The sequence below is a fragment of the Pochonia chlamydosporia genome, assembly GCF_001653235.2.
Source record: "Pochonia chlamydosporia 170 chromosome Unknown PCv3seq00030, whole genome shotgun sequence".
NCBI lineage: Eukaryota > Fungi > Ascomycota > Sordariomycetes > Hypocreales > Clavicipitaceae > Pochonia > Pochonia chlamydosporia.
The window spans coordinates 1-26,453 of NW_019154065.1; the positions used below are offsets into that span (position 1 = coordinate 1).

Consider the following 26,453-nt stretch of genomic DNA (forward strand, 5'->3'; position numbering starts at 1 on the left):
ATGGCAGCTCACGGTGACTTGGCGTCTTGAAAGTTGCTTAGTTGTCATGAAGTATCGAAGATTGGCATGGTCGGTGATCACTGTGATCGGGTGGTGCGCGCCTTGGAGTTCCGGTCTCCAGCATTCGAAGCAGCGTACAATTGCCAAAAGTTCTTTGTCGTAGATCTCGTAGTTACATTCAGCGGGGTCGTATTTTTTAGACATGATATAGGCGCCACTCTATATGCTTTAGTAAGACCATCACAAACCGCAATCTTGAGCTATCCTTGGCGAGTAGCCGACCCGATAGTCGCGCTTGCCTGGGAAGGACGACGAGAGATCGCGATGCATCGCTGCGAAATATGCACTACGAACATATCGGCGACAATAGACTGCTATTCGCTAGTTGGCGGTACGACAAATGACGTTCTTTGTTGGTGGAGGGATCGGGCGAGGCTGAAGCTTTCTGTTGAGCGGCGTCCAAAGTGTTTGAGGATCTGTTCGGAGACGGTAAGCTTTCTCTCTCTTGGAGGCCAGAGGTGACGGCTTCGAATTCCAGTGTGACTATCTTACGATTCGGTCAGCTGGCCCAACCTCAGGTGAAGTCGGATCTCGAAGGTCCAATTCCCATTTGACTAACTTCCCGTGTCAGGGCAACTCACTGGCTGTGTGAATCCCTTTGCGATGATATAGTCCGGTTTGACTGTAGACAATTTCTTGGGAATTAATCGCATGAAAGAATGGCTGACCTGCTTCTTTTGTACTTAATTAATGAGGCGTTCCTTGGCAGCGAGGTGAATGACCGTTACGAAGTCGAGCTAGTGTGCGGCCTTGGACGTTCTTTTCATTGTGATGGGCCGCTTGTGGCCACCTTACGTATCGTCCCAGGCTTGAGAGGAGTGATGCGATGACCACGAGTAATTCCCTTTTCGGTTCCTGTCGACTTTTCACACTTCTTGACGTCGAGTTGCAAGCCCGCGGCTTCAAGCGCCTGGAGCACTGATTTGACGTGGAGTCTGTGAGAGGCGAGGTCGTTTGAGTAGATGAGAATGTCGTCGATATAGGCTGTGCAATATCTGTCCAGGAATGGGCGTAATACTTCGTTGATCCTGGCTTGGAAGGTAGCTGGGGCGTTTGATAGTCCGAACGGCATCACCAGACTCTCGAAGAGTCCATATCTTGTGTTGAACGCTGTCATCCACTCTTGGCCCTCCTTGATGCGTATTCGGTTAAATGCTGCGACGACATCAAGTTTGGTGAAATATTTGGCTTGGCTTAGTTGCGAAAGAGTCTCCTGAATTAATGGCAGTGGATATCGGTTCTTGATGGTTATGGCATTGAGTGCCCGGTAGTCGACGCAAAAACGGAGGCCGCCTCCGGGTTTCTTCGCAAATAGCACTGGCGAGGCGGCTGGTGACGTACTGGCACGTATAAAGCCCTTGTCGAGGTTTTCTTGAAGGAATTTCCGGAGGACGACGAGTTCGTCTTCGGACATGCCGTACAGAGGTCCATGGGGTGGGGTTGTGCCAGGTTGAAGTTCGATTTCGTGGTCGCAGTGTCGGTGCGGGGGAAGTTTATCTGCCTCTGTCTGGTCGAATACTTTGAGGAATTCATGGTAGTGTTCAGGTACTTTTGTTGCGGGGTTGATGAAAGTCTTGGGTTCGAGTGCTTTGTGAATATCCTCGAGTGATGCCCCTGAAAGGTACATGTCTGCTGCTAGTTTCCGAGAAGCTTGGAGTTCCTGGGTTTGTTGGTCCCTGGGGTTGGGAGGTATTATTTTATCATGCGACTGGAGTTCTCGGTTCATCTTTTGCACGTCCGTAAGTGCGGCGTCGAATCGGTCTGCCTTCGGTTCTGCGAACGTGGAGACGTTTGTGATAACACCAAGTTCGGCTAGTCTTTTATCGATCTCATAAAGAGATAGTGAGAATACGTCGACGTCGTGCTTGTTGGCCAGCGTGTGGAATGCGGGTGCGCCGATCCTTCGAGGGATTGATGGACGTGGATGTATGGTTGCCGTTGTTGGGATTGGCAAAGTGGGAGCTCCTGAGACTGCTAGTTGGTATTGTCCCTTCTCCATGCAGTATTGGCGGCAATGATTGGAGTTGAAAGTAACTATATTCGTACTCCAATTGACGTTTGGGTTGTGGTCTGTTAGCCAGGGTTTTCCGAGAATGATATCGTACTTTCCGAGCTTCGTTACGTAAAATAGAATCTTTTCTTTGTGTCCTTTAATGTCCATGTTGAGTTTTACTACGTGAGTGATATCGCCAGCCGAAGAGGGTCTTCCATCGACTACATTCAACCGGCGACGGTTTCGTAGTTTGTAAAACGTGAATTTGTTGATGTGCGCAAAAGACTCGTCTATAAATCCCTTTCCAGTAGCGCCAGAGTCAAGCATAGAATTGGTTTTTATCGAACTTGCATTGTTGTCTTCCGTCAAAGCACATGGTAATAGCAAGTGGGCTTGGTTGGTGTCTAGGGAAGAGAGTTGTAGGTCTGTCTTTTTCTTGCGTCTCCTGCGGCGACTTCCGTTGGAGACTACTCTTTTTTTTCTTGGTTGTTCCAAGGAGCCGTGGGGCAGACGTGAGGTTTGTGGTCCGGGGAATAGCACCAGTTGCAGAGTCCATGCGCAATGCAATAGGCCTTGCGTGCCTGTCTTTCTTCCGAGGTTCGAGGTTTGCGCCCGGAAGTTACGTCTTTAGCCTCCCAGGAGACTGCGTTCAAATCCATGGCATCCCCTCCGTTTATAGTTGTCGGAGTTTGGGAGGGAGGGGCGGCCGGAGTCGTGCCGGTAAGGGTATGGTTGTTGCTGGGTTTCTTCTTATAATAGTGGGGGTTGAGCTGACGACACTCACTGTCGCATTGCCTGACTAGTTCGATGAATTCCGCTAAAGTGGTCGGTGCGGCTTTGAGGACCACGAGCCTCCATATGATGTCGGGGTTTGGTAGTTTCAGAGGTGGGCCGTTTGCAAGTGTAGACTAGGTGATTTTTGTCTTTCGGAATGTCTGGGGTCGTTGAGTTGGGCGACTGCGATCCAGTATGGCAATAAGGCTTTTCGCAAGGTTGGTTTATAACCTTGTTGGCATGTCCTATATCTCTTTGGGGTTCCAGTGCGGCCGAGTCCACTCTTCGCCATAAATCTGTCTTCAAGGTTGTGATGATGGCCTCGACGTTTGCAAACTGGACGATTCCGTGTGATACGTTGTAACTGACCTGGGCGTGGGCGTCCCCACTGAGGCATGAAATGACGAACCCCATTCGTTCTGTTTCGTCTGCCCACCAGTCTCTGTTCATATGCAATTTGAGTTCGAGTTTCTGTAAGAATTCTGGTAGATCCTTGGGATTCTCTCCACTGAATGCATCGGGCTTGGGGTGCTCAGCGGAGCGGTGGCGATGGCTTCCTCCAGTGGCCGCTATGGCTTTGTACGCCTCTATTTGTCCTTCCATGTGGGAGATTGTATCATCTTTATCGTTCGATTCCATGAGGGAGTTACTCAGGCGGGTTTGCAGGGTTTCGATGTGTGAGTTCGTGGTGTTGGCAGTTGTGATGGCGGTTTGGCGGAGCCTCACGATTTCCTCGTGCATGTTGGTTACGGCTTGGCTAAGGGCCCAGACTTCCCGCATGATGCCTGGGGCGTCGTTAGCCCAAGCGGACCGGAACGCGGCTTCTCCATCAATGGATGAAAGTATCGGGACCGATGGGCGGAGATCGGTAGGGGCGGGTGTGGTGGACCCCGGAGGGGTGTCTACTGCAGCTCCTGTCATTGTGTTTTCGGTTGCGGTAGTGGATTCGTTGGATGTCGATCAGTGGCTAATTTGTTGATTGATGGTTGATTTGTTATTGGGTGGCTGTTAATTGGTTGACTGGTTGTTAATTGACTGATTACTTTGTTAGGTTAATTGATTGATTGGTTGTTAATTGACTAATTGGTTGTTATTTATTGGTTGATTGGTTTGTTGGTTTGTTGATTAGTTGCCAGTTGTTGAAATGTTCATTACGATTGATGCTGGTTCGGGTGAAAATTTAGTTTTCGGGGTGTTTTGGTGAGGTTTGAATGCCACAGAATGTGTGGTACGGTTGGGTGCTGGAATCGATAGTCGCGTCGTGGACGGTGATCTATCGAAGAGGGGTGTCGGTGAATAATATGTAACGGTACGAGTGCACGAACAAGGTCGAGTGCGACTTGGATAAAATGATTATTCACAAGGAGAAAAAGAGAACCCCTAAAGAAACTCTGGCTGAAGCTATTTACACAATGCTCACAAAGTGAGACATTCATTAAACGGGCAGGTCACATGATTCCCTCACACAACCTCGGTCAGCCACCGTATCGAAAAATGGCCACCAGTGATGCTGAAATGGGCGATTCTACGTCCCAAGTTTCTGCACCTGAATCTAGTCAGTTTCCCGGCTTTTCATGGACCGGCAATCCCGATTCTCCGGTGGCTGTTGACAGTACGAGGCGTGGTCGCGGGTCCAAGAAGCGTACCCAAACCGCAACAGAGACTTGGGCTCATGCGAAGAAGTTAAAACTAGATGAACAAGCTCGACGTGATCGCGCTGGTAACAGGATATGGGTTTGCGGTAAATGCTCATGGGAATCAGCTTCTCTGACCTCTGCACGAAACCACCTTGCTCATAGGCATGGGATCAAGATTAATGCACAGCAGCCACAGATCATACTGAAGGGCCAAGCCAAGCTTGAGCAAATTCTCCAACGCCAGGCAGAGAAAAGCCAGGCCCAAGCTGATGAACGGGAGCGAAATGTGCTCCGTAAGGCCATTAACCAAACAGCCTTTGACGAATCGTTGCTGCAGCTCATCGTTAATAACAACCTTCCACACAAGTCAGTCGAGTATCCAGAACTATATTCCCTGATTATGAGTGTCAACTATATGGCAGCAGATATATACCCAAAGTCTCGAGCCGCGGTACCAAAGAAAATTGAACTTGCCTTCTTACAAGCGAAGGCTGTGATTAAACAACACCTGCACGCTGCACTTTCGGAGATACATCTTGCCTGTGACGTTTGGACGACTGAGCATAAGAAGAAGGCTTTCTTGGCTGTTGTTGCACACTTCGTTGACGCAGAGGGGAAGAGACGCAAGGCTTTATTAGGTTTACCACGGTTACGAAGAAGCCATGGCGGCCAACACCAAGCAGAACATGTTAACGGGATAATTGATTGGTATGACATTGCTCATAAAATCGGCTATTACATTGGTGACAATCACGGTTCGAATGACAAGTGTTGCCGCTTTATCTCGAAACACCTTAAAGAACAGTACCAACTCAACTGGAATGCAAAGACACGTCGAATTCGCTGCCACGGCCATGTCATAAATCTAGCTAGTCAGGCTTTTATTTTTGCGCCAGATAAAGAGACTATTGATGCGGTGGTAAAAGAGGTTAGGCGGGGCTCCAGATCTGGAGATGAAGGCGATCACAAAGGCGACTCCGATGAAGAAGCCAATGAAGATGATGAGAGGGATGATGAAGAAACCAGGCTTTCTGCAGCGTCAAGAAAGAAGAAGAGGCCCAGTTGGAAGGATATTGGCCCGCTAGGAAAGCTTCATGTAATCGTCGCTCATATGAGGGCTTCGGAGCTTCTCTACGACGAATTTCACAGTGCGGCCGGCCGTATGATACCTATGGACAACGATACTCGATGGAATAGTTGGTATACCATGAATGAGGTTGCTTGCGTGCTCGAGGGTCATGTTGATACCTTTGTTAAAAACCACCGCAAAGAGATTGGAAAGTATGCACTCACACCGGACGATTGGGATACTCTACGTGAGATCAACATCTTCCTAAAACCCTTTGAAAAAGTGACAAGCAGAACGCAAGGAGATCTTGATTCTATTGAGAAGACGTTGGCAACGATGGATATTCTCGTTAAACACTTTGAGAAGCAGAAGAGCAAGCATGCGAACAACACCGGGTTTCAGAACGCAATTCTGATGGCCTGGCACGCTTTTGATAAGTATTATCTCCTTACTGATGAGGTGCCAGCATATGCAGCAGCTTTGCTCCTCCATCCTTCAAGGCGAAAGCGCTATATTGATATCAACTGGGATAAGTCTTGGGTCAAAGCAGTATTGCCACAACTCCAGAGGCTTTGGGAAGAAAGGTACGCCATGACTGAAGGGGATGTCGTTCAAGCATTATCAAAACCAACCTATGAGCCTGATGAGTATGATCTGCTTGAGCGAGATCTAGACGTAGTTCAAACTTCCGCCGATGACTGGACATCTTTTATCGAGGCTGACCCTACCGAGATCTCCACCAAGACTGCGCTAGACTGGTGGTGTCAAGAGCATCAACGAACACGGTACCCACGCCTCTCCCGTATGGCGATTGACATCCTCTCGGTACCAGCAATGTCAGCAGAGGCTGAGCGAGTCTTTTCTGGCGCCAGGCGCCAAATACCATGGAGTAGAGCAAGTTTAGGATCAAAGACAATTGAGCAGATGGAGTGTTTAAAACATTGGCTGCGGAACGCTTGGCTTGATCAGCTCAACATTGAACTACCGACGGAGGGAGGCGGAGGCGAAGTAGAAGACGAATCAGAGGCTGCATGTGATAGTAGGAGGACAAGTTATGTATCCCAGGACCTTGAGAGTCTAGATAATTTCAGGGCTTACTAATCCGGTTTCTCAATATTCTCAATATCCTCAATATGTTTTCAATATATTCAATACTCAATACTCAATATTCAATACTCAATACCGACTTTTTCAATATTGATCTTTTTCAATACAGTGTCATATTGAGTATTGAGTATTGAATGCAGCACTGGCTGGCAGAGGTATTGGTGTCGGATAAAGGTGCCTCTGTTGATTGTAACACACAAGCAATTTTGCCACCTGAGTGGCGAGTGGCAACAGCAGTCGTCATACTGCTGCCTTAAGGCAGCAGTAATCCGAGAGTATTAAATATCTTGGGGTTCCGCTGTGTACTGTAATGGAAAAAAGGGAGAGGAGACAGAAGAAAATGGAACAGAATCACGGAAGCTTAGTTAACAATGAGTCTCATAACGTGACAATTGGTGCGTTGGTGATCTTAAAGCCAGCACCCTTTCCATCTCGCCACGTAACAGGTCAGATAGACACAGGACTTGTATACTCAGGTCTGCCGCCCATTTTTTGGACGATTGTAGAGACCCAGGTCACCTAGACTCAGGTCTATAATCCACTTCCTGCCGACTAGTAGACCCAGGCGTTGTCAATGTGTGATCCCAAATCCTGTAGACCCAGATCTTGGGGCATTTGGCATCCATTTTCTGACAATATCTAGAGTACATGGACCGTGATAGAGTCTACACTGCATGGCCTAGGATCCGTGCTCCTGGGATCAACACTACTAGATCAGTGAATCCGGGTATCAACCCACCTGGTACTCCTGGGGGATCAGTCCTCCTGAGATCAACGAACTCCAATTTTGGATGCGTACTTGTCCGAGTTGCACCAATGACAGAGCCCATGGGCAGTGCAGTAGGTTTTGCGTGCTGCTCTCTCTGCGTCATTTTGCGGTCTACGGCCAGAGGCGACATCTTCAGGTCCCCAGGCGATGGCGCTCAGATTCACCGATGTTCTGGGGTCCGGTCATTTAGATACAGTTTGGCACCCTTGACCGAAGGTAGCGATCCACCACGAAGGTCGTCACGAGGCCCGAACTCATATCGAAACTCAGCAGCCGCTGAAATAGCTGGATGTACGATTTCGATTCTCGCAACAGCATGATTACCGAGTCCTCCACTGGATATAGGTTCTTCGATAACCTGGGCCAGCGCTCCTAATAGTCCAGACTGCAGATCAGGGCAGGGAATACGGACGCCCGGTGTGGACGCTAAGTACGCTAGGTCGTTAGCATAGTGTTGCAAAATCGGGGCATCTATGATTGTTGCTGTGCCAACCATTTTGTTTGGATATTTCTGATCAATTTACTGGTGCGATCCAGATCAACACGGCTCGTTTCAAGGGACGCATCATCTTAGTCGTCAATACACGAACGCCTGTCGTGGATTAATTATTGATCTTGGATTGCAGTCTGGACTAATAGTCCAAACGGTCTGGACTCTTAGGAGCGCTGACCTGGGCTTGTTGCTTCAGAAGGATGAAATGTGAAAGGCCTCTAGCGAGTTGATTCAACTAACTAGTCCCTATGCTGTTTACTATCAAGATAGGGAAGGAAAAGAGAGCCTATGTACGCCATGGCATGTTGACCGCGCCTTATATCTTCCCGATACGCCTCCATAGAAGGTTCTATTATTGTGCCCAGGTATGAGGAGCCCTGCGTCTTCACTGACGGCAAAATTCTGGTCCTTGTCTATGTCGACGATATCCTGATCCTAGCCCGTCGCAAGAAAAGGGATCCGTGGACGAGCTTGTCGAGTATCTCCGAGACAAGTACAACCTGCGCGAAGAAGACTTCAAGTGGTATCTTGGCATCAGGGTCATAAGAGATCGACCAAACCGGAAGATGTATCTCTGCCAGGACGCCTACATCGACAAAATTGCGCGAAAATTCAAGCTCTGCGACTCAAAGCTTCGAGTACCGTCAATCCCGATCACAACGATCCCTCTCGTCAAACATGAGGGACAGGCTTCCCAGGAAGAGATAAAAGCATATCAGGAACGAGTCGGATCTCTGATGTATATCGCAGTCATGACCAGACCTGATATAGCACGAGCAGCTACCCAGCTTGCAAGGTTCCTGACAAACCCATCACCAGAGCACCTTGCCGCCGCTGATCAATGCATCCCGTTATCTCTACACGACGAGATTCCTCGCCATCATCTATGATGGTCTGCACGCAGGAGAATCACTGGTGATTGCAAGTGATGCGTCATTCGCGGACGATGCCGAAACTCGACGTTCGTCACAGGGATATGTGATGACACTCTTCAACGGACCAGTTGTGTGGAAGGCCGGACTGCAGGACACGGTCACGACTTCGACAACCGAGGCAGAAATCTTGAGCCTGGAAAGAACAACCAAAGAGAGTTACGCCCTAGATCGACTGCTAAGGGACATTTCTCTTGATCTTGGACCTCAACTTACGAGTACCCCAAACCGCGTGATAATTATCACCCGAATAGAAGCCTTGCGCTTCCAACACACTGCATGTTTGCCAAAAGAAAAACTAGAAATCGAAATAAGGAGGCAAAAATATTCTAATTGCGTAGGCGATTGCTTATTTTATTTTAAATGCTCGAACACTTTCACTTTCGTAGTTTTCTCCACGGTATCGATGGCGAAATGGGAGGAAAGTTATGTACCTCCAGGTGCCCATGTAAGTTAACGGCCGCCATTTCGAAGTTGGACGCCCTTAACGCAAACAACATGAACAACCTCGCAATTGCGCTTCACAACCTGGGGATATATGAGGAGGCGGGTCGATGCCCCAGCAGACCCTCCCGCTTCGTGAGACGGTTCTGTGAAACTCAGTCTACCGTAGTTAGGGTTAACATCGATAATATTGCTTATTATCTAGGGGTCTAATCTTCAAAGTGAAGCGCTGCTGGTAGCGAAATAAAACCACGGCAAAGATAACGATAACCAAGATTTTATAACGATTCCGACATAACAGGATGATTAGCCAGACATCCCAGCTATGCCACGACGAGCCCGGATAATGCGTGAAAAAAGATTGTTCTGTAGAATCGTAAAACTCGGACGGAGCAATGCGGACCGTGCATTGGTCTCTCGCTGACGAATGACTTTCAATAAGCTGCTGTGGAAGCTTATCTTTAAGGTACCTGGAGAGTTGTCGCGAGACGAACACAGGGCCAGTGGAGAACATGACAGTAGGGTACTTTGTACCAAGACGGTGACTATGGCTCTCAAGCGTTGTGATAAGCCGCTTGAAGAAGTCGTGGCCCTTTGCTGTAGCCATCATATCGTTGCTGACCCCGTAGGGCTTTGTTTTGGGAAAGACTGCGTCAAACTGCAGGAGTGGCGTGGGCGGTCTGCGACATCCAATATCCAGATCTAAGTAAATACCACCAAAGTGATACAGAACAAAATAACGAATGGCATCAGCCCGCTGGATGGCGTACGGATACCGATCATAGACCTGGAGGAACCAAGGGTAGGACTCTTTGAGAAAGGCACGGCTCGTATCATCCGTCCAATGGATGTGTGTCCAGTTTCCCACCTTATGGATCTCTTGGCAGGAATAGTACGCATGTGCCCAATTTTCGGGCACACTGTTGTTCGAGAATGTTTGGTGTATGATTCGAGGTATTCGTTCGGAAACTTGAGCATTTCCGGGATCAAAATGTTCAGATAGGTTCGTGTTGGAAGGGGTGTTCAACGGTGAAATTAATTCGCCTCGCGTAAGCAGGTGATTCCTAATTACGGCATCGTCTCGTTCAAATCGTCCAAGGATGGCATAGGAAAGGAAGCCATAGAGAGAAACGCAGAATAGAAACAGGCTGATGCCTGGGTAAACACAGCGCCGGAAACGCTTCACGGGAATTTTTCTCATTCTGCTAAGAGATTGGGACAATGCGATCTCCAATACACTTCTTAGAAATTTGATCTGGTGGACTCCTCACAATACTTCAAGACAGACACAGCTTTCTTAAAAAGCATGGCTTGTGTCTCATGACTATGCTGAAGGTCTCGACCTACTCCATGACACCTGCGCCACAGCATGGCTTCGATATGTAAAACGACAGATTTTCTTAAAGCGGACGACACGAGTCATCCAACTGCCAATATCGTACGACAGTTGAACTCTGGTAAATCTTTTGACAATTGCCATGAGCATTTCATCAAGGTATCCTGGCAAGCTCGTCAATATTCAACAGCTACAAGCAACGTCGTCCTTCTCCGCCGGGCTTTCAATCTACTCCATTTCCATATGAAGTGGTGGGGTTTACTTCAACCCAACCAGGCTCGTCGGTGCTATCGCATTTGTTTAGGGTGGGTAACTCGGCAGAGTTATTCTTAGGGGAGACATCCGCTGCATCAGGCACATACCATGGTATGGACGTGCATGGAAGGGAATCCACGGAAACCGCTCATTGAGGGGCTGGAAACTCTGTGCCTCAACTTCTTGCTGGACTTCGCTGGATTGAGCAGATTCAAACAGAGTGAATGGCTGATCCAATTTCATCTCTTGGAGACTAGAAGCATTGGCGATAAATCCTTTCGGATGTCCGATGTTGGTTGGAGTATTGTTCTTTGCAGTTATTCTCCCAGTGTCGCGTTCAGAGATAAACGCAGAGACGGTGTCTGGGATGGTATTCCATCCGCTAGAAGTCCTCCCAGTAGACGAAATTCCCAGCTTATGCCAGAGCTCTTCGGTCATAGGTGGAAGACGAGTATTCACATTGCTGCAGCGCTGCTAGATGGGGGTGTTAGCAACAATATCACTCTGTGACATTTCGCCTTCGTTTCTAGTTCGTCGCTCCGTCTTTGCTCTTGAATTTCCGTCGCTGGAAGTCAACTTGGTGTACTTGACATCCGGTTCAATCGAATCACCTCCTGTCCATTTGCAGAAAACCAAAACTCGCAGGTAAGTCTTTGGTAATGTCCCAGGATGCCCCCGGGTTGGCGACGGCATGCGTTTCTGACACTCCAGTAAGGCGTCCAATTCTGGCAGCAATTTGAGTCCCTATCTCCCATACTGCAGATTCTGAAGTTAACACAGCCCCTCGACGCGTGTCACCGCTACCAAGGGGTTTGCCCTTCCGCCCATTTTCCAGCTCACGCAACTCCTCTTTAAGGGAGCGTCTTTGTCAGTGTTTCCCACCTAAGCAGTAAGATGTCTATGTGTATCATCGCGAGACTTCTCGACCCCGACAACCAACTCGGTCTGGATGCCAAGGCTAGCACCAGACAGAGTGAAGTCTTCCCCACCGATGGTGCAACCACAGCACTCAATGGAACAAGCTCCAAAGCCTTGCATAAGTGACTTGCATCTTCGCAGCGTGATGGAGGTAGAGAGAGGCTGAGACTTTGACGGATGGTGCGCTTGGGTGGCTACTGTCAGATTGAGTTTTGTTCCTGGTGGAAAGTTTGTAGCAGTGTGAATACTTATCGATTTACGCTGTGCCGGAGGATTTTCTGGCGAGTTATTATCTTCAATACCTCGTTTTCGGATTTGCCCACTCGCCATGGACGAGGGCGGTGGAAAACAGCAATTGACGAGCTGCATCGCCGCAGCCAAGGACGTGGTCAGCGCGGCTGACTCTGGGGGGGATCTGATAGATGGAGATGTGCTGCAAAGGGGGAGCCTGATCCACTTGTCCTGAGGTACTAGCCTTTGGCGATCTGCACGACGGTCTCCCAACGTGACGAGCCCAAAGTTGTACTGTAGATAAAAACCAGAAGAGTTTCAAGAATGATAAGCGGGGCACAATGCACACCTGTTACTAGGAATTGGACTTTGCTGTAAAATGTCGACAAGGTGCTGCCCCTGGGTGCATCGGGCTCCACTGAAGCCCCGACTCGCCATTCGTCTCCGTCATAGTGGCTATGAATCCTACAAGCCGGGTGGTCCACAAATCCGAGTTCTGTGATTGCCGCGCTTCTTACTACGTCGGCCGATACGACGTTTTTTATCCTGGCCGCGTGGCGACGGTCCGACAGTCAAGGATGTTGACATGAGGACTAGGTGCTGGCCGGAGGCACCTGTGCTAAGTATCGCCAATATGACAGCTGGACGGATGTATTAGTTTTACCATGGCCCGCACTGGACGCAGACCAAGGCATCGTCACGGACAAAGAACAGGACGCAGGATACAACGTTATATATGGAGCATTACGTTAATAAACAACCTGTTCCCCCGGTACCTCGTAACAGATAGTGTATCTATTATAGGGCCTCGAAAGTTGTACGATCGTGGACAACGAGCAGGTACCAGTGGGGTGAAACTTGCCGTGGCAGGGTACAGGGTCTGCTTTACGTCAAAATCCTGGTCGCACGGACCCCGAAACGCAATGTTGGTCTTGAAGCTGACAATAGACTCTCTGATATGGGACCCTTAGAGTACTGTACCATATCTTGCAAAATACAGGAGTTAGTTGCTAGGCCCCTGGATGCAAAACGTGGCGTTTCTCTACGTGTTGCAGTCTGGTCATGTCAAAAAGCATTCGATTCCCAGTTGTTATTACCCCACTGTCATCACCCCTGGTTATCCCTTGACACCCTCCACATATTACTTTTTGGGACATTCCTCGTGTCTGTTATAACGTTGGGCTCTCCAGCCAGTTCCCCGGCTTCAGCAACGTTGTGGTATCCCATTTGAGAATCTATTCATGTACAAATGGCCCCGCCTTCTCGGTAACGACTCTGCCTTTCACTGGCGACATCACTGGTCAAGCATAACCTCATCTCCAAGGCAACTTTATACTGCACGACACCATGGGTTACCTGACCGACATGCGCCTGCGGGGTGTAGATGGGCTTGGGCTTCTACCCACTATCCTCCTCAGTATCTCCCTGTACGCCGTCATCGAGCTTAACTGCATCATCCTCGCAACCTTTAAGACTCAGAAAAGCCTTTACTTCTGGAGCTTTGTTGTCGCAACGAATGGCATCGCTCCATATTCCATTGGGACCCTGTTAATGAACGTTTTGCGCTCCGACAATCCGGCTCTATACGTCACACTCATAGCGATTGGTTGGGTCGCAATGGTTACCGGCCAGTCCCTTGTTTTATATTCCCGTCTGCACCTGGTCGTCCGCAGTCAGCTTTGTCTAAGGATCGTCCTGACCATGATTATTATCGACATCTTCATTCTGCACGTTCCCAACATCGTCTTGCTCTACGGGTCCAATATCATTTCCAGCCCTGGTCTGATTTTCGCCCACGGAATCTATGAGAAGATTCAAGTCACGGGCTTTGCCCTCCAAGAACTTATCATTTCGGGACTCTATATCAAGAACTCCCTCGCCATCTTCTCTGTACAAGATTGCCTGAACGACAAAGCTACCCGCAAGATGCGCAACCATTTAATTTGGGTCAACGTCATAATTATCCTTCTTGATATTGCCATTATTTTTCTTGAGGCTGTTTATCTCTATGATATCGAGACTGCCTTGAGACCCTTCGTCTACAGCGTCAAGCTCAAGATGGAATTCGGCATTCTTAATCGCCTTGTCGAACTGGCTCGCGGCGGTCATTTGAAAAGGAGCAACTTCGAGTTGGTTCATAGCGGCGCCAATGCGGAAATTCGCCTCAACTCCTCAAATGGCCAAACAAGTAATCAAGGGTCTCTTCATTGTAATGGCAACTTCGGAGGGCGATGATTGGCGTCATGCAGATGTGAAGTCATTACGTCATTGTTGCGGGTTGCACTGAACTATGGAGACAAGTGGAAATTGCATATTCAATCGTCACCACGGGCGCCGATTCTGACCCTTTCTTATTTCGTGTCAGCTACGGATACTGTACCTGCCGCTACCATTGTATGTTGTGGCGTTGCGGCCGATGCTTCACAGGGATTGCAGTATATATGGGATGGCGGATCTTGGATCCAAAGGGCCATACCTTAGCACATGGAATTTTTAGCTACCTATGAAGGAAAAACACCACCAGCTCAGAACAGATTTTTGAAACGCGTGAAATTTTGTAATTATAAGAGTAAAACTGTGACATAATAGGCATTTACCAAGGAAAACGCGTCCAAAACGCGTCTATCTGCGGTAATGGCGTGTCGCATATCTGGCCTACGCTAAGACATTAATATCAACCAAAGCTGCTGCCTAAACTGGCAAAAGGTTTCGTGCTAAGCAAGAAGTTCAAATCACGAATTACTGGGATCGGTATGAATGGCAAGGGCGAGGTACTCCGCACAACCATGGCCTGTACTGGATGGAGAATTGCCCCGGAGTCGACGGTGAGGACGAAGCCGCTCGCGATGTATTTGCACGCACGTGGGGATTCCACATCACTGCCATTAACCCGGAGCCGAGTAGGACTATGCCTCAGGGCGAGGGTAATCCCCTGAGCGTGGATCCGCTGAGCGTGGAGATGACGTTCTTGCGGCTCTCACAAATTGTCAACCGTTGCCAGCGTCACAAGTGTAACACCACGTACTGCTTGCGGGCGAGGAAGAGAACCGGCGACCTAGTGAGGGATATGGAAGGGGTTGCTGCCGATATTGAGGCGGCCAATGCGGTCAATCCAGAGAAGGAGTGTCGTTTTAAATTTTCCCCGTGCTCTGCGGGAGCTGGCCGCAGTTATCAGGAAAGAAGGTAAGTCATACTACGTTTTCGAGGCGGCCCGGAATGAAAACCTCATGAACCACTTCAATCCCGCCATTACTCTGGGCTAGCTTGCCAATATCGATATATCTCCATGCACTAGCTTACAGGCGGCTATTACGTACGCGGCGAAGTATTGCAGCAAATCTGACAAGAAGACTGAGCCTTACTGTAAGCTTGGAGACCAAGTTTGGCCGCACACCGCGCACCTTCAGCCCCTATTGTCCTTCTCCTCTCGTCTTATAAATAACTGATTGCTGAGAGGGATTACTCGGCGCCGGAGATTTCCCATCTGCGGCTTAACATTCCTCTGCAGGAAGGCACGCTGATGGTGGTCGCCGTGGACTGACGTCCGTTGGAGCAACACGCGCGTTCTTATCGCGTGGACGAAGATATCAATGAGCAGACCTGCGTATATCGATATCCACCGAAATTCTGACTCTTATATCGATATCCAGATAAGCTCAAGAACCTATCTGGATATCGATATATCCAGATTGATATCCATATAGCCACATAGCCATTTAAGCAAGGTTGATATCCAGATAAGCCACATCTATTTTTAGCAGTCTAGAAGAATGTGGCGTTGCCCTAATCTAAAAAGTCCTCAGTGTCTGTGTCAATGCCAAATTCACAAGCAACGCTCGAAATAACGCCCCTGCCCCCGTGCGACTTGGGAACAATGACGCCCTCGCGTATCCAGTTGCCCACGCACTCCACCTTCGCCAGGTTCTCGCAGGTCATGCTCTCTCTATCCCATGATAGCGTACGGCGCGCAGACGAGAAGTGCGACTCTACATCAGATGATTCAGGAGGAATGGAGAGGATATCAATTGCCATACGAGACAGTCGCGGATACGCTTTCCTTTGATCTCGATGTAGCCAGCACTCAAGAGGAGACCCAGTAATCCGGGTTGGACGCGAATTAACAAATGCTTCAAAGTCATCAGCATCATCTAGTATAGGGCCAGTGACCGCAATATCGCTCAACAGCTCATCCAGCTCGTTGCGCTGCCTCCCAGCAGAAGAAGGCACATCTGGAGGCACCCGCAAGGATTCTGGGACTGCCGCAGTCTTGTATTCGTCCAGCCAGATTTTCTGCGCAGCAGCAATGGCAGGCGCTTGCCAAGACTCCTGCCAATTCCGTTCAATGTATTTTCGTCTCTTTGAGGGATCGAGAAGGAGTGCGGCGGCATAAGCCGGTGTCTGGTCTGATAAGGCATAGTATTTGTTGAGTACAAACCAGCCCATATCGATGCAGTGCACCATGTGGGGATCTCGGGATTCTTCAGAACTATAAAGCTCCTAGATAAAGATTAATAAGCCTAATACCGAGCCATTAAATAAAAGGAAAACATGACCACCAACCTTATACTTCTCATACTGTCGTAATAACACATCCATAATCGAGAGGGATTGAGAGAGTGTAGATCGTGCTCCTTCGGCAAGCAGCGTGGCCGAGGCAAACGGCTGTAGGAAACGGTGCGTTCTCTCAATGAACTCTCACTCTGAAGCCAACAGGATATCATCTTGAAGCTCTCTATCATGGTCAATTAGAAACTGCTTTACACGGGTTTGATATCGCAAAAGATTATCCAACAATCGATACCATGAATTCCAACGTGTTGCATTATCTATGCCTAATCGAAGCTTTATCTCATCATCCCATACAGCCGAATGGAGCGTGGATTTGCGTATCCACACCGCAATGTTGTGCACTTTCCACAACGGCGCGATATGCTGCCATCCAATGAAGTTTTCAAGTATCCGATTGCCCCTCCTCGAGGATCTTCTTCTCTGATCAGCCTCCTCTGTTCTTATCGTCCCCCCGGCGTCGTGCAGGGTATCGTAGAACTGAGTAAATAACTGGTCGCTCGAGCTATCGTCGGTGGCATGAAGAGCGGCGATGAGCGCCTCCTTTGAAGAGGCGAGAAGGAACGCCTGGAGGGATAGGTTAATAATATGGGCGATACAGCGGATGCGGCGCTTCGTGGGATCAAACGACAGCTAGCAACAACAAAGTCAGCGTAATCCAGAGATACGAGAGGAGGTATCGTACCCCGTGATCTTCTTGTAGTCGCCGGGACAGGTAAGACATGCACGCATCATTCGAAGTAGCGTTATCCCCGACGTGGTACCCTACTTTAGACGCAATGCCGTACCTTTCCAGCGTATCGATGATTAGAGAGGCCTGGGTTTCGCCACCGTGGCTATAGCGACATTCTGGCATAGCTAGCAATGCCCTTCGTGGCTGATACTCTTTGTCAACCCATCGCGCCGAGATAGCGAGTATTCCATGGCGATGGGGTGATGTCCAGATATCAGAGGAGATATGAATCTTTGACGTGGAAGTTTCAAGAGCCACCATGAGCTGAGAAGAATATAAGTCGTACGTGGCATCAATGAGTCGCCAGAAGATTTTCGACAGCAGGATTAGCCGCCAGCATCATCTCTTGCATCTCATCCCAAGTAATTGCCGAGAAGGCAACCCGGCTGCGCGTAATTAGGCTGGTTATTGCATCGAAATACCGATCGCGGTCGAACACACGGCGGAGAGAGGCATCGGAGGGTCGCGAGGGAAAGAAAGCGTCGATCCGAGGACGTTTGACTTCCCTCTCATCGTCTAAAACCTCAGAGCTGCCATCGACGAGCACGTGGTTAAGAGGAGACATAATATCGGAATGGCACCGCCGAGCATGATGGCATGCGTTGTCCCGCTTCCGGTTCGACCATGGCGTATCGTCAGGGCAGTGGAGACATTGATACATCACCATGCCCCTAGACTTGCGTTTTCGTGTCCCGCCTGCGGTGTTCTGGATGTTGTCATCAGGGTATGTTGCCTTGAAGAAGATAGAGAAGTCCAGGGACGTCCCACTAATTGTTCGGTCCGCACTCGAGGCAGCATACGCGGCGGTGATCTGGGCTGACGCCATGGACAACAAATACACCTTGATGAGATGACTGCGCCAGAGCAGTGCCTTTTTTTGTGAAGGGGAAGTACCATGTCTTTGCCAGGAGCGTTCCTGGAACTTCGTAAATTGATCGCTTTGCAGTAGAAAAGCTAGCAGCACTTGAGGAGCTGTCCTTGATTGCCATGGCCCGGTGCTCAGGGGTACGTTGTGAGACCTTCATTTGGCGCCGTTATACGCGTCGGCGTCAGCCGAGCGCAAATCAACGGTGCAGTGTGCGGCATCTCAAAACATAATTCAAGGCGATAAAGAGGCTTCAGACAGCAGCGCTATAAGACGGTCATGGTGGACAACTTACGTTGATCAGCACTGGCTGATGGAAGGAAGGGTTGAAGAACCATGTGGCTAATACGCGTAGACGCGTTGCCTTTGAGACGGGCAACGCGTTAACTTAGTGAATGCGCTAACTACTGTACTTTGATGCACTAGTTAACTATGTGGCGGAGGAAGTATCGTACGGTGGATACTAATCGTCTCAATTCTCGTAGGCTACACTACCCGGCACCATGAGCTGGGAATGCCTAAGTCGTTGCAGCACTTGATTAGTCTTATGAAAACAACCAGCCAATATCATCTCAACATTAAGAGTCGTTCATTTAGCAAGAATACCTTCCTTTGCGATAGTTTGCGCTAGCTGATAAGCTCTGGTTGACGTGATTGCCACCTGTGTTGATAAGAAGACCTAGGTGGAAATTGACAAAAGTCTCGGCATCGTCCATTTAACTGACAATACCTTCTCAGCCAATCAGAGGCAAATAGTATCTGGATATCATGATGGATATCCACTTAAGAGGCACGACCTTATATCGATATATCCAGATAGCAGAGTTGATATCGATATATCGTATCCAAATAAGCAGGTCTGCTATTGATGATGGTCCCTTGAATATATGCGTTTCGAGTCTTTGCCATCTTGATGAACACCCGTCGATAGCCACTAGAGGATAGCCAGAGGTACCTTAGAGTGCTTACCGGAGACCATCCATGGAGTTATGGGGACTGAGTGGGACAGCTCTCCCTTTACAATACCTTGGCCCCTTTGCTGTTGCTACCGCATCAATACTGAAATTCGCAAGGTCCACGGCGCCAGATGTCCACCTATAGAGTGACGTGCTGGAGCATTTCACAAAGAGCTGTACCAAGACAGGTACGATTTATGAATGTACCGTGACACTTCGAGAGCGCACCATACCGGGTGCCAGACTGACCCCTTGTTGGAGAACATGGTGCCAAATGCTAAGAATAATTTTGGTCTCTTGGGGGTTACACCTCAAGTACACAAGGTACGCAAACAATGATTGAGGAGGGCCGCCTGGTTTGGTGTTAAGCGTGGCTACAGTGTACCTAATTTCTTTCCCGAATCAAAGGACATTTCCTTGATCAGTGACCCGCCCCGTCTAAGTGGAGCGTGACGGGGGGACGACTTTTAGTCCCCTCTAGTAGTCCATTCGATTGTGACATTCTGGAGAATCCGGGGCACCCCTTTGATCGGGACTTCATCCGCGACGAACACAAGCGCCCAAACTGTATGTGTATCAATGACATAGACTACAGCGTATCGTTCCAAATACGCCTCTCTGTGGTCCAAAGAGTCGTTGGAAGCATGTGGTAAATGACAGGTCATAAAAGTTGCGCCATTGACCTGAGGGTTTCAGCCTACGAACTAGTGTTGTAATGTGGTGCAGCGATCTCGATCGTGTCGAGGTCGTTGCTCCTCGCGCTGCAGTCATCGGCGAACACGAGGCGGGAGGCGAGGATGTCGACGCTGTGAGACGATTTCTCTCGTAAGCAGACTTGTCATTACTAATTTTGAGTGGAGGACAAACTCACAACATAATGATAGGGAAAAAACTCCCCAGCATATACACAAACAGATCAAGCTGACCGAAGACCCCCTCGTAGCCCCCGATCTCGTGGAACGAGTATGTCACGGTGCGCGAGATGCCGATTGACAAGGCGGATCTCAGTACTGCGCATGAGGTAGTGGTACAGCTCGCCGCCCCTCCGCAAGTTTGACACAGATGACTTTAGTCTCACACGGAACTTCCTCAACAAGAACACGGCGCTCAGACATTCGGCCATCGCGATGGGCAGGAAGACCAGTCTCCTGTCCAGACGCGCCCCCCAAAGAGTCCGCCCAAATCAATCCCGAGAGTCAGTGGCCTGTCCAGTAGCCAGAAGAATTTGGACTATCTTCGCGCGGCTGCTCCGTACAGCTATCGATAGAGGTTTCGAACCATAGTAATCTCTCAGGTCAGGTTCAACTGAGTGATGACTGAGTAATGCCATCACAATGGTATCATGTACCCCTTTGGCCGCAAGTGACAGTGGTGTTCATGAAATACTCTCATCTGTACTCATGTTGGACTCATTAAGCAGCAGCCTTACGATAGCCTCGTGCCCGTTCCCGGCAGCCCACGATAGAGGCGTCCGACCATACTCGCTATTCTTTACCTCGATATCGGCGCCTTTCCACAGCCAGGATCCGCCGAGACAAGCAGTGGTCCTGAGTCCCAGTGTGACAGACCAGCTCACATTCATCATTCATGATAGGAATTGAGAACGGGTGTAGCAATTTCTGGGCCGGTCGACCGTGACTTGGAGTGAATACTACCGTACGTAATAAGGTTCAGGAGGGGTTTTAAAGTTGGAAGGCAGGCTATCAGCTGTATTAGCAATACCGCTTTGAGGGATTGGCCTTACGACATACCGCATACTGTGCCCGTGTTGGCCTCAACTACGGCCCATATCGCCTCATCGGCTGTGTTCCAAGTCACGTCAGGGGACATCAGATTGAGATCAGCTACAAAAAAGAGGCGCGCGCCGGATACAACTGCCACACTATCGCATTGTTTGGTTAGCACTCCCTGTTGCCGGATTCCCAGTATTTTCCAAGCTAGTACTCACAAGCTACCGCAGACAAAGATACAGATAACGGCCACCTTTTGTGCCAGCTTGAGACGGAGTCGCCAGATATATGGTAAGGGCAGAAGCATAAGAAGTATGTCGTTAACGCTATTGGCGATAGAAGTCCCCAGGTAAAACATGTGAATGTCGACGCTACATGAGTAATCGAACGCTGGCATTGGATTGACAGGATCATATCTGTCCCAAATAGCACGTATCGGTAGGCATTGGAGGATAGTCACCAGAATCTGCAAGAAAGGTCAGCGCACTACCCGCCGTTCGGGAGATCCAGCCCAAGTTTAGAACATACAACTGCCACGCCCCAGGAGCAGACAATACCAAACAGGATCCATATTAGCGGCCGAATTGAATCCTCAATGCTGAAAAATCGCCAATATAGGGCAAGTATCGACAATTTAATAAGGATCGTATGCGAGGTATAGCATAGCGAGCCTAAGATTCCAGCTTTGGCCCATACGTTTGTAGCATCCGGTGGAGCGGCCCAAACATGCCTGCCAAGTCCGTGATTTCTTGCTGCGGTCCAACGTTAGTGTGGTCTATGTGCGACATAAAATTGACACATGCATAACTTACTCCAACAGACGACGGCGAGCAGGGAAGCGCCTGACGAGGCCTACAGATTGAATCAGCATCATGTCCGACACCCCTCGTTCAACACCAATGAAACCAGCAGTACCACTGCGGCGATGATCAACCAGTCGTCCAACCACAATCGATGCTTTGTGAGCCTTCGGCATAAGACACGAAGTGCAACAGCTATGGCACCCAATGCCCAAGTTGCCGAATACGCAGCGACTATTACAGAGTATTTACTCGCCGCGAGATCAGTCCCTGGAGGAGGTGTTCCAAGTTCTGCCATGGGATAGCTGGCCGTCGTACCGTGACGGGCAAGACTTCCCCGGCCGAGGCAAGTTAGCTCATTTTGCTCTTGCTGCTCTGGAAGCTTTGGAATTCGGTTCTTACGGTTTCGCAAGTGTGACATATGCAAGGGATCTTATCGATTTGTATCATGCGAATCGAGGAAACTTTGTCCAGGGCAGTTATTTTGATAACTACGAATTTCTAAAGAATCGAGGTATCGCGTACTACTGACATAATCATTACCAAGGGTAAGTAATTTCGGGATGTCCAGGATGGGACGGCACGAGGTCGGCCATTGCGCCGCCGATAATATTAGCTCTCGCAGGTAACTGGATGATTTGGCCGCTTGCACAAATTGAGGCGCTTTTGTCCATGCCCATAAAAAGCTGGAATAAAGTACTTGAAAACGACTCCAGTTACGTCTCTGATCGTAAATCGCCTGAATTATGTCAAAGTACAATACTGGTGCGGCGGTGGGCTTTCTCGTGGCGTTCTACTACAGAATGTGAGAGGGCGTTGACTGTGGCGGATTGCACTATACAAAAGTGCCAAAGTTGGGTGGCACAAAACGTACACGCCACACCAGTGACGTTAATAGCTCTCTTACACTGGTGGACACGACATCTCAAGCCCATTTAATATCTTCATTAAAATTGCAATACAGTACCGTACAACTCAGCTGCTATGTTGTACAATTGTCATTGCTCATGTTTTACGGGACGGATCCAGCTACAGCACCAAGGCTACTCCAGTCGGAAGGTCTATTTCCATTGCAGTGAGACATTCTTTGTACTGCTTGTCGACTGGAGAGACAACTTGACAAAACCCAAACCAGCCGTTACGAGCAGCGCAGATATGGCATATCAAGCGAGTGTAGCATCGGCCTCAGACTGCGGCGCAAAGGAGTAGTACGAAGCGGTTATGTCCGCTCTCAACTTTGATGATCATCGTGGGATTAGTTTCGAGCATGCACAACTTCCGGCATTCGCAAGATCCCAAGATCCCCACTTTCCCGCATTTGTCCCAGCGCTCCATGTGTAATACTATCCAGACTGGGAAAACGTAGCACCGCAACTGACCTAGTGCGGTCGCCGACTTCTCTCGTTAACGTACGTAGGAAAGGCGCTCTCTGTCGACAGCAAAAGGGACAGTTGTGAAACGGCGCCTTAGCGTCCGGAACGCAAGGCCAAGCCTCTGCATTCACCTCCTCCATTGAGTACATATGAAACACTGTCTGGCGGCATAGGACTACTATTGGTATCTCTGTCCCCTCACCGGCCGCAGTATCTCAATCTCAGGGGGTAGAAAGCAGCATTTGAGAAGGGAAACCATGAAAGAGTACAGCCGGTTTGAAGAGGTTGATGCCGAATTTAGTCCTGAGTGTGGTACTGTTTGCACGGCGGCTTTACTGCCGTAGCCCCCTACAGAACCAACAAGACTCCTGCTGTGTGGTCAGTGACCTGTGTGACCGGCTGATGTTTTGCCTCATGGTCTATAATGCTGACCGTTTCCATGCCCAGGAAGCACTCAGGCTGCTTTGCTTCTATGGCAGCCAGAATGGCCAGGCGAAACCTGCATTTCTGCGCATAATCTAGTGTCTCGGTGACTTTCCAAGGAAGACAGGTCCATAAGTCCATTATCGAGACATTCCCCTGTAGAGTTGTAGAAGCGCAGATCCCAAGGCCTTCATTCAGTGAATCTAGAGTAGCACAATCCTTGATAACAGCATCAGCACCAAGCTCCCAAAGGTGGTCAGACCGTGGTTGTAGAAGAAGCACGACAAGCCCTCCAGTGGAGAATGGGCTGGCGAACAGCTTCGTGATCTTGATTTCTGATGGAGTAATGGATGGATCTATTAGTTTTGCCTCGTGTATAACTTGTTCAAATTTGCCTTTGCAAATGATTGAATCTGACCCTAAGCCAAGATCAGCAAGGCCAGCGGTAAGTTGCTCTACTTCCATGTTAATGTCTGCTGAGACGATTCATTCGAACGGAACAACCCGGATTACACCGTACCATGGTCCGACAGGTATCAATGATGTTATTTATCTGTTCAGCATACATAGGCTCAGCATGCTCCAGTTGTCTCAAGTTTTGGGTTAAACTCAAAATGCCCGCCCTAGCCAGATGCGTAATTTCACCTTTCCAAGTTAGCGGCTCATAAAAATTACTTAGCAGCCTAACTGTTGTATTGATACATAACGCATGCGGAAATTTTACAATTTGGTTCGATGACATGACTTCTACAAGCCCTTGAATCAAGAACTTCAGGCCCCTACCTGAGTGAACTTTGTTATTAGAGAGTTCTGCGAAACATTTCATGGAAATGACAGGTGTCTCTGAGTACAGGCAAATACAGGTACATTGAATGAGAGGTTGCAGGGGTCGATTGAAGCGGGGCTTATGGAAGTGAGGCAGTCACTTTCGCTCTTTCGCTCGGTTCAGGTGAAGTCCGCAACGGTATCACCATTGCAAGCGCTTAAGAAAAGTCAAAACGCGATCCGGTCTGCGCTATCACTGCGTAGGTTCTCAAACTCGGGGCCTCAGAGGTCGAGAGCGGGTATGGCTTACTTAGTTCACTTGTTTTGGCGGGAGTGGCGGCGCATGTGCAAGTCAACTAATACTGTAGTCTGAGTGTCAGACAATTGAGGATCACAAAAGATCGAGTATAATGGCGCCGTAGGCGCCAATTGTATTGAATGAGAATTATCTTGGAATTATCTGAAGAACATATGAAAGAAGGGAATAAATGTAGCTATTTATCTTGTAAGCAGCCTCGCCGTTTCGGCGAAGCTGTAACTGTCGCGTTACGCGGTTCCAATTCAATTTTTACTACGCTGAAAATGCAGTTCTTGATTCAATAGCCTGTCAATTGCCTGTGTATGCCTTGACTTCTTGTCCTCCTCTTGCCAGAGGGATTCACGTCATTTATCTTAGCAAAGAAGCATTATTTCCAGCCTTCTAATTATTTCCAAGTGGCTGGCCAGCCTCTTCACCTTCTGATATCCATGATTTTATGACATCCAGCAATTACTCCAAGTCTGCTTGTTCAATCAACAGAGGCAGCCTTATCCGACAGTAACAAGTAACCATGCCTGATACAATCTTAAGATGAGGAGTCGTTGATGATACAATGCCGCGTCGCGGCATTGTAGCATTGTAAAAAAGCAACGACTTACCCCGTATTGAAGTCGTGATAGCTGGGAGCCTGATATGCGACACACCCCCCAGCGTTGAGTGATCAAGTCAACGCTGCTTGAAACTATCAGCCTATCACATACACTCATGGGTTTATTACCATCCTATTTCACAGCATTCTCTTTTATGTTCACCTCCCTTTTGATATCTATCAGATTCAACATTGATCGGAAATGTTCAAACTTCGATCTTGATAGGGCTTTCGTCAACCCGTCTGCTGGCATCTGATCGGTCTGTAAGTATTCCACCAGAAACCTACCCTTCTTGAATTCCTGCTTCAGCCACATGTTCTGGACATCGACGTGTCGCAGCTTCGTCGTGATTCTCTGGTTGTCCTCCACAACAAGTCGGATTGACTGAAGATTGTCGCAGTATATCTTGAGAGGTCCAAGATCAAGAGAAATGTCCCTTAGCAGTCGATCTAGGGCGTAACTCTCTTTGGTTGTTCTTTCCAGGCTCAAGATTTCTGCCTCGGTTGTCGAAGTCGTGACCGTGTCCTGCAGTCCGGCCTTCCACACAACTGGTCCGTTGAAGAGTGTCATCACATATCCCTGCGACGAACGTCGAGTTTCGGCATCGTCCGCGAATGACGCATCACTTGCAATCACCAGTGATTCTCCTGCGTGCAGACCATCATAGATGATGGCGAGGAATCTCGTCGTGTAGAGATAACGGATGCATTGATCAGCGGCGGCAAGGTGCTCTGGTGATGGGTTTGTCAGGAACCTTGCAAGCTGGGTAGCTGCTCGTGCTATATCAGGTCTGGTCATGACTGCGATATACATCAGAGATCCGACTCGTTCCTGATATGCTTTTATCTCTTCCTGGGAAGCCTGTCCCTCATGTTTGACGAGAGGGATCGTTGTGATCGGGATTGACGGTACTCGAAGCTTTGAGTCGCAGAGCTTGAATTTTCGCGCAATTTTGTCGATGTAGGCGTCCTGGCAGAGATACATCTTCCGGTTTGGTCGATCTCTTATGACCCTGATGCCAAGATACCACTTGAAGTCTTCTTCGCGCAGGTTGTACTTGTCTTGGAGATACTTGACAAGCTTGTCCACGGATACCTTTTCTTGCGACGGGCTTAGGATCAGGATATCGTCGACATAGACAAGGACCAGAATTTTGCCGTCAGTGAAGACGCAGGGCTCCTCATACCTGGGCACAATAACTTGTTATAACCATGGTTTTTGGTTATAACCATAACCATACTTAGATTTTGGTTATATGGTTATAACCACATACCCTCGTGAGTATGGTTATAACCACATGTAACCATCTTGGCGT

General features: G+C 48.9%; 10 protein-coding genes across 10 annotated transcripts; 4 read left to right on the forward strand and 6 right to left on the reverse strand.

Moving 5' to 3' along the window:
- Positions 1-823: 823 nt before the first annotated feature.
- On the reverse strand, positions 824-2,221 carry VFPPC_18593 (reverse transcriptase (RNA-dependent DNA polymerase) domain-containing protein; the record flags this gene model as incomplete). The annotated part of the gene is made up of 1 exon (XM_022430180.1): positions 824-2,221. One exon carries the CDS (start codon positions 2,219-2,221, stop codon positions 824-826), a length of 1,398 nt encoding a protein of 465 aa, XP_022284802.1.
- A 612-nt stretch (positions 2,222-2,833) lies between these two features.
- Positions 2,834-3,748, reverse strand: VFPPC_18594 (hypothetical protein; the record flags this gene model as incomplete). Its single annotated transcript, XM_022430181.1, has 1 exon — positions 2,834-3,748. One exon carries the CDS (start codon positions 3,746-3,748, stop codon positions 2,834-2,836), a length of 915 nt encoding a protein of 304 aa, XP_022284803.1.
- Positions 3,749-4,321: 573 nt separating this feature from the next.
- On the forward strand, positions 4,322-6,634 carry VFPPC_12659 (Ribonuclease H-like protein; the record flags this gene model as incomplete). The annotated part of the gene is made up of 1 exon (XM_022428844.1): positions 4,322-6,634. One exon carries the CDS (start codon positions 4,322-4,324, stop codon positions 6,632-6,634), a length of 2,313 nt encoding a protein of 770 aa, XP_022284804.1.
- A 1,834-nt stretch (positions 6,635-8,468) lies between these two features.
- On the forward strand, positions 8,469-8,792 carry VFPPC_18595 (hypothetical protein; the record flags this gene model as incomplete). Its single annotated transcript, XM_022430182.1, has 1 exon — positions 8,469-8,792. One exon carries the CDS (start codon positions 8,469-8,471, stop codon positions 8,790-8,792), a length of 324 nt encoding a protein of 107 aa, XP_022284805.1.
- Positions 8,793-9,453: 661 nt separating this feature from the next.
- Positions 9,454-10,479, reverse strand: VFPPC_11977 (glycosyltransferase; the record flags this gene model as incomplete). Its single annotated transcript, XM_018290007.2, has 1 exon — positions 9,454-10,479. The coding sequence occupies one exon, from the start codon at positions 10,477-10,479 to the stop codon at positions 9,454-9,456; it is 1,026 nt and encodes a 341-aa protein (XP_018135796.2).
- Positions 10,480-13,365: 2,886 nt separating this feature from the next.
- VFPPC_14989 (hypothetical protein) lies at positions 13,366-14,253 on the forward strand (the record flags this gene model as incomplete). The annotated part of the gene is made up of 1 exon (XM_018292752.1): positions 13,366-14,253. One exon carries the CDS (start codon positions 13,366-13,368, stop codon positions 14,251-14,253), a length of 888 nt encoding a protein of 295 aa, XP_018135797.1.
- Positions 14,254-15,801: 1,548 nt separating this feature from the next.
- Positions 15,802-18,143, reverse strand: VFPPC_11978 (restless-like transposase; the record flags this gene model as incomplete). The annotated part of the gene is made up of 5 exons (XM_018290008.1): positions 15,802-16,515; positions 16,579-16,680; positions 16,780-17,217; positions 17,270-17,581; positions 17,637-18,143. The coding sequence occupies 5 exons, from the start codon at positions 18,141-18,143 to the stop codon at positions 15,802-15,804; spliced, it is 2,073 nt and encodes a 690-aa protein (XP_018135798.1).
- Positions 18,144-19,853: 1,710 nt separating this feature from the next.
- VFPPC_17165 (hypothetical protein) lies at positions 19,854-20,405 on the forward strand (the record flags this gene model as incomplete). Its single annotated transcript, XM_018294913.1, has 3 exons — positions 19,854-19,963; positions 20,023-20,101; positions 20,211-20,405. The coding sequence occupies 3 exons, from the start codon at positions 19,854-19,856 to the stop codon at positions 20,403-20,405; spliced, it is 384 nt and encodes a 127-aa protein (XP_018135799.1).
- A 949-nt stretch (positions 20,406-21,354) lies between these two features.
- Positions 21,355-22,089, reverse strand: VFPPC_11980 (hypothetical protein; the record flags this gene model as incomplete). The annotated part of the gene is made up of 2 exons (XM_018290009.1): positions 21,355-21,616; positions 21,779-22,089. The coding sequence occupies 2 exons, from the start codon at positions 22,087-22,089 to the stop codon at positions 21,355-21,357; spliced, it is 573 nt and encodes a 190-aa protein (XP_018135801.1).
- Positions 22,090-23,389: 1,300 nt separating this feature from the next.
- On the reverse strand, positions 23,390-26,445 carry VFPPC_18596 (reverse transcriptase (RNA-dependent DNA polymerase) domain-containing protein; the record flags this gene model as incomplete). Its single annotated transcript, XM_022430183.1, has 3 exons — positions 23,390-23,919; positions 25,426-26,337; positions 26,412-26,445. 3 exons carry the CDS (start codon positions 26,443-26,445, stop codon positions 23,390-23,392), a joined length of 1,476 nt encoding a protein of 491 aa, XP_022284806.1.
- Between the last annotated feature and the right edge of the window lie 8 nt (positions 26,446-26,453).